This window comes from Artibeus jamaicensis, unplaced genomic scaffold (genome assembly GCF_021234435.1).
Source record: "Artibeus jamaicensis isolate MK-2021 breed Jamaican fruit bat unplaced genomic scaffold, CSHL_Jam_final contig_490, whole genome shotgun sequence".
Classification (NCBI taxonomy): Eukaryota; Metazoa; Chordata; class Mammalia; order Chiroptera; family Phyllostomidae; genus Artibeus; species Artibeus jamaicensis.
This window is the reverse complement of record NW_026521861.1, coordinates 17,367,501-17,374,238: the sequence shown is the minus strand read 5'-3', so window position 1 is coordinate 17,374,238 and position 6,738 is coordinate 17,367,501. Positions and strand designations below refer to the sequence as shown.

The 6,738-nt window shown below is 58.6% G+C and overlaps 1 protein-coding gene across 2 annotated transcripts in view; it reads right to left on the bottom strand.

The window, feature by feature from the left end:
* Positions 1–1,952: 1,952 nt before the first annotated feature.
* The window catches only part of HMX2 (H6 family homeobox 2), an 8,397-nt gene continuing 3,611 nt past the window's right edge, over positions 1,953–6,738 (bottom strand). For both annotated transcript variants that reach the window (XM_037159079.2, XM_037159078.2), the window contains 2 exons: positions 3,940–4,208; positions 1,953–3,050 (listed from right to left, as the gene is read on the bottom strand). In XM_037159079.2, coding sequence (XP_037014974.1) covers positions 2,497–3,050; positions 3,940–4,207 — 822 coding nt within the window. In that variant the 5' untranslated portion in view covers position 4,208 and the 3' untranslated portion in view covers positions 1,953–2,496. The remainder of the gene's footprint in view (positions 3,051–3,939; positions 4,209–6,738) is intronic.

Here is a 6,738-nt window from a genome sequence, read left to right as displayed (position 1 = left end):
AAATGCAAAGTCCTGTGTGTGTGTGTGTGTGTGTGTGTGTGTGTGTGTTTTCAGTGCTTAGTAACCTGTAAGAGAGAGGAATTTCTAGAACTATTTACACTGTTAGATCAATTTGCTAATTTCTGAAATAGTAAAAAGAGAGAAATACCCACTATAGAACAAACTAAAAAAGGGTCATCTGTAACATCGTCAAGGACAAGATTTTTGCCACTACATGACTACAATGGCTACAGAAAACCACCTTCTATACGAGAAGTCTAAGGAGAATGTAGAGACCCGATAGTTTTAAAACCATCATTCTCTTGGGGGGGGAAAAAAGAACACAATCTGTTGAAATGCAGACAAAAACCCTATGGATGGAATACTCCCACACAAGTAGTTCCTTGGGAACCATGTTGTTATTTCTGCATGGAATATTCAAATAGCAACTTTAGAAGAGAAGAATTTAAAGTGGGTCATCTGGAATGAGGGGAAGTACTTGAAATAAAATATGTGTACCAAATAAATCAGAAGAAAATGGGTCCAGTGTCCCTTCTCTCTCTCTCTCTCTCTCTCTCTCTCTCTCTCTCTCTCTCTCTCTCTCTCTCTCTCTGAATAGCCAGTGTTTACTTCTAAGCAAGTAGTAGGAGCCAGGAAATATTTATCGAGTTGAACTCTGTAGAAATGAAATAAATGCAACTGAGCTAACTTAGCATTGGCGGACGCATTCATGGGTAACATGCTTCGGATGTCAACTCCACATAAATAGTGACTTATGAAATCTAATGTGAGAAGACAAATATGACCTCAAAATGGTCACGAGACAGAATACTGCGGGTCACAGATGGTTTAGGGGGTATTCTGAATACTCTCAAAAAATGCGGACCGTTTCCGAGCCTCAGGGAGACAAGTCTATCACACAAACGCTCCCTCTCTAGAGGTTAGATCGGGCCTGGGCGCTCCTGGCGCCTTTGCGACCCGCTCAGGGGATCGGAGGCAGGAGGCCCCCTGGTGCTCCTCCCGGTGACACCAAACACCAGCCTCTTCGAAACGCAAGGCTTCCTTTTCTGACGGTTTTACAAGGAACAGGTGGCTGCGATTTAACCTTGCGAGACTCCGGGATGTGGGTAATACGCGCGCAGCTATTCTCTCGGTGCCGCGCCGTCACCGCCCGCGTGTGAACCGCGGTGTTGGGGAGCAGAAGTCAGTGGGAGCCCAGGCGGCGCAGCGAGCTTTCATTCAGTGAGAGCGGCCACGTGCTTGCGCGTGATCTGGCCATTTAGTCACGTACAATGCAAACCATACACACTACCCAAAACAAAAGTGTGTTCGAGAGGCGCCTTTACCTCCCGCACTTTCTTTCGCCTGGTCTCTGGCCTCAGAACCCTCCTGGGCCGAAGTGCCGCCTTTCCACGCCCAGTTCCCGAGCCGCTGGGAACGCACAACCGTGCCACGCGCCCGGGAACTGTGCACAGTCGCCAGCCTACCGCGCCAGGCTGGGGGACTACCAAAGCGGACTCTACCTGGTCCAGGAAGCGCTGCCCCACCTGCCCCGCACCCCTGGAGAGGAGGCTCTTGTCACTGGTTGAACCACGTCGCAGGACACCCTGCTGCGGCCAAGCCCCGCGCGTTGCGGGTGCTGGGAAGACGCTGGCTCCGGAGAGGCATCTGCTTCCGCAGCGAGCTCTGCCTCCCTTGCCTTTGTCCCTCTTGGCGCAGGTTCCGGAACTGTATTCGGTCCTGGTGCACCTCAGCCCGCGCCACGTTGAGCATCGGGGAGTGGAAGGTGGTGCGCTCCAGCCCACAGGCTGCCGAGTCAATGTCCCAAACCTTAACTCCTGACCCCGGCCCCACCCTCCACGTGGGGCGAGCCAGCTCACACACACCCACAAACCCCTCCACCCCAAAGCGAGAAAACGTTCCACGTGTTAGCACGCCAAACAATCAATGCCGCCAAAGTTAGCAATGATGCTTAAAATGTTTTATTTTTTCTTTAAAAATATTTACAGATCTGAAATCTCCCCCTGCTGCCCCTCCCCATTCTCGGAAGGAGGGACACAGAAGGAGGCGTTGAGATCATTGCCCAAAGCCTCCACAGGCTGGCGTGGCTGGCCGTGTGTGCATGTACGTTTACACAGATGTATAGAAGGGGAGAACGGTGTACCTGACTTTGTTGGTGTTTTTCAGATTTTTTTCCTACCAATCAACGTCGATCTGGCCGAAACTCCCCTTCCCACCACCCGAGAATATCCCTTCCAAAATGGTTTTCAAAGCATACTGGTTTGTTTTGGGTGGAAAGCAGGAGATCTGGCTTTGAGGAATGCTGATAAGTACCCGAAACAATCAAAACAAAAAGTAGGGCAGAGGCCATAAATAAAAGATAATGAATACACATGGTGTATTTCTTAATATTTCTGGCAACACGCTGCCGTGCTCCGGAGCCCTGGGAGGGGGCAGCGCGCGCCAGGCTTGCGAGCAGCGAGAGGCGCGCGGGGAGGGGCCGGACCGGCGCCTCGGTCAGTAGTCGAGTTTGTTGTAGAGGTTGTAGAGAGGTAAGGCCGAGAGGTTGCTGCCCGGGTAGTAGAGGGGCGCAGGGAAAGCGAGGGAGCGCGGCACCGGCACGCGCAGCAGCGAGCTGTCCCGGAACACCAGCGGCATTCCCACCAGAGTCTGCGCCGAGGCGTGCGCCATGTTGGCCGCCTCCAGCTCGGCCGAGAGCTGCCGCTTCCACTTGTTGCGGCGGTTCTGGAACCAAGTCTTGACCTGGGTCTCGGTGAGCTGCAGGCTGGAGGCCAGGCAGGCGCGCTCCGAGCTGCTCAGGTAGCGCTTCATGTCGAAGGTGGACTCGAGCTGGTACACCTGGCTGCGCGAGAAGACCGTGCGCGTCTTCTTCTTGGCTGCGCCTGCCTGCCGCTCGGCTCCGTTGTCCCGCGGCCGCTCAGACCCTGGCGACGGGGAGCCCGCGGGAAGGAGCCTTTCTTTTTCTTCCTTAAAGTCCGGGTGCGAAGGAGAAAGGAAAGGCGTATGTTGCGAGCTCGCCGGCCCTGCGCCTCCACTGCCCTTGCTGTTACCTGGGGAGTGAAAACAGAAAAGGAGGCCATGGAGGCGGGGAGCCTCAAAGCACCCCCACCCCAGCTCTGGTCCGGACCAAGGGGCTGGCAAGCGGCCGCAGCCTTGGTCCTGTCTTCTTTGGTCCCAATCCCTTCCCTCCAGCTGGGACCCAAAGCCCAGAACTCGGGGCTTTTCAAAAAGCAACAGGAGAGAGACGCCGCTACTTGGAGTCTGGGTTGTCTGTGCTCCCGGCTTCGTGAACAGACAAGTGGCAATACGGGGAGGAGGTCTGGAGGGGGAGCATTAACATCATTTTTAAAGGTGAGTTTTGCCTTGTAATAACTGAGCTGGAAGAGTTCCCCGAGCTTTATGGGGCGGCATCATTTCACAGGCCGTTTGTTCGGAAATCATGCTCAGGACTCGTGCGGGACTCCCCTTCGCCAGATGCTGTAAAAAGGAACCATCTCTGAAAGGCACCATTGTCAATCATCTTGGAGGGAGGAGGAGAGAGGGAGAGACAGAGGCAAGGAGAGAGAGAGCGAGAGACCACTGAGAGAGCCTGCGGTGGAGGCCGCTCCGACCCGACTTCCGACCTCGTGTTCGGGAAGGATCAGATGTGCTTAGGGCGTGTCGAGCGTAGAGCCGAGTGTGCGGCCGGCCCTGTGCCCTGCCCGCTCTGGTACACTCTCCCTCCAACTCAGCCTTCCCCGCGACCGCGCCTCTCAAGGTCTGCGCTCCCGGTGTCCTCCCGAGCGCCTGCGGCAGCACCACGGGCCCGTTTCCTCCCCTCAGACCCGGGCCCTAGGCAGCCGCGACTCTGGCCAGCGGGGGTCCGATGCGAGAGCCCCGGCACAGCTTCCCTCCCCTAAGAGCTTGCTTGAGGTCAACCGGGCGGCGTGCGATCCTTACCCAGGCAAGGAAAGGGGATGGGGGGGTGGTGCTTGGGGCCGGGCTCCTTGGGGCCGTGCGGGTCTGGGCAGAAGCAGGCGGGTGCCTTCCAGCCGTCGTCCGGCTCCTCCTCCTCCGAGGACACGGACAGGCTGCGCTTTCTGGCCGGCCAGCCGGCGGGCTCCCGTGGCGCTTCCGAGGGGCCCCCGCCCAGGATGGACTGAATGGTGAAGCTGGAGACGCCGCCGGCCGCCGGACACCTCTTGCCCGCATCTTCCTTGCTGCCCATCCTGGGTTCATAAGAAATCGGAGGAAACCAAGAACTCCCTTTAGAGACGATCTGAGTGGAAGGTGGTGCAGGCTGGCAGGCGGGAGGGGGGAGGGGCGGGGAGGAGAGTCAGGGGGAGGGGGCGGCGAAGCTGCAGAGGCGTCCCCTCCGCGCGGGGGGCACGCGGGCACGGGACGGCTGCGCGGGGGTCCGCGCCGGCCGGGTTCTGGGTGCGCCCGCCGGGCCCCAGCGCGAATGCCCCTTCTTCGCCCGCCAGCTCCCCGGGTCCCCGGCTGCGCGGAGGTGGCGCGGCCTCATTTGCATAGAGGTTCCCGGGACGTGGCCAATCGCAGCGCCGCGAAGCCGCCCGGAAATTTTCAAACCGCCGAGGCCGGGAAAGCGGGCACCGGCACGGTATTCGTCGGAGCGCCAGGAGCCGGACCCGCGTCTGCTGTGTCCAGCCGGGGACAGCAGCACAAACTCCACCCCAGGTCTCTGGCCTCCGACGCGGCGCTGACCGCGGGGACCGCGGCGCTCTGGAGGGGCAGGGACTGCGCGGGGCTCGGAGCTGAATTGGCCCGACTCCTCCCCCAGGCGCGGGGAACTCACACCCTCGAAGGAGCGAGCACCGGCTGTTCCCAGACCCTCCCCCAGCCTCCCGCCTGCTGGTCCGGAGCAGCGGGCCGCGCCCGGAGCCCCCAGACCAAAGCGCCCGCGGCGGGGAGTTGAGAGAAGGAGCATGCGCCTTGGAACGGACGCTACTCCCAGAGCCTCGCTGCGAGGCCAGGAGTAGACTTTGCCTACAGACGCCCGCCCCTGTCACGGGCCCAACGGGGCAGCATTATCGTGGGGCCGGGGGGGGGGCGAAGGAGGAGCCCTAGATCTCGTTTCTAAAGATGCTTGTTCGAGTCCCAGCACCACCATTTACACCTTGCATGAACTTGGGCAAGGCCGGTCCCAATCAGAGCTTCAGTTCACACGTGAACTGAACTTCTCTTTAGCATCCCTCCTCCCCGGTTTTGAGGGTTACCTTAAGTCAGAATGGGAAAGTTCCCGAAAGTCCAGAAGCACTAGGAGCTCACAGTAGGTACTCTGCAGACCTTTGCTGAAGAGGTCACGGCCCAACCTCCTGTCTCACAGGTGATTTTGCCGTTGTTGCGCCCCCCCCCCCCCCCCCCCCCCCGCCAAACATTGGAGAACACAGGATTGCTGCAGAAATAGAAGCTCTTTGCTCCCAGGAAGGACAGGGAAGGAGGCGAGGGCAAGACCGTGATTTTAGGATTGGCAAAGTCCATTCGCACCTTGACTAGGTGACTTTGAACAGGATACTTAAACTTCCGGAGCCTCAGCCCCCTCATCCTGAAATCTGGGGAAGCAACGCCAACCTCAGGGAAGCTGTGTGAGGCTGAAGTGCCCAACTCCTCGCCGTCCCCTCTGAGCCCTAAAGGGACTCTCGCCCCTTTAATTCCCAGATCAGCTGTTGCTGAATGAATCTAGAAACAGCCCTGCGGGAGGCAAAACGGTTCAGGCGCACAGGTGTCTACACATGATTCCTGGAAACGAAAGTGAGCGGAGGCCCCAAGGCGCTCAGGCAACCCCACCTCCTGGGTCTGTGGCTTCGCCCTATCCAGCAAAGAACAGATCCCGGAAGCCCTGTCCTGAGGGTGTCCCCCAAATGCAGCCAAGGGTGAGGGGAGACTGGAGCTAGTCCCCAGCAGCGTCCACACGCCACACTATGATGGCGCAGCCTCCTCCTCGCCGCGCCCTGCCCAGGTTATTGAGTAGAGCGCTTATAATATCATTAGCTGCGGTGAGTTAGCGACTGCAGCCCTGCCCGTGGCAGAACCTCTTCCTACTTAACTTCTCAAAGGGCTCGTTAATGGGCTAATTGATTAGGAGTCGGCGGCGCAGCCGGAGCAGGGGCAGGCGAGGGGGCGGGGGCCAGAGGCTGTGCGCCAAGGCCCGGGAGGCCGGCGAGGGGCAGGTGCCGGCCTCCGTCACCGCATTAACCTCTTCAGGACTCGGCGGCGGGGTCGAGACACATTACAAATGGTCAGCTTTAATCATGGTGTCAGCTCATTAACCCGGAAGGACCTGGCGCTGAAATACAATTTGTACGTCCTCTGCCCGGCCGTGGCACGGACTCAGGGCCAGGTTGCAGGGCCTCGCGCACGCTCCCACAAGGTTGGGGGAGAGGGAAGGCTCCTGGAAAGAAACACCCAGCTTGCTCGCCCGCCTGCGGCCTCTCCCTTACCGCAAACACCCTAACTGGGCGCTGTCTTTTGGCCTGGCCAAGGCTTCCCCGCAGGAAACTGGCCGACCCAAAGAGTGGAACTGTCCCCCCTCTGGGGAAGAGAGGAAGTTGGTGGGGGAGTTGGTTGAATCCTTCTGAGCTAGATACTCGGTGCTGGCAACCAGGAATATGTGGGAGATATCCCATCATTCCTCACTTCAACCCTCACTGCAGACCTGTGGAGAGGATCCTTGCCCCCAATGTACAGGCATGGAAACTGAGGCTTAAAAAAATGTCCAGGCCAAGCAGAATAAGCAAT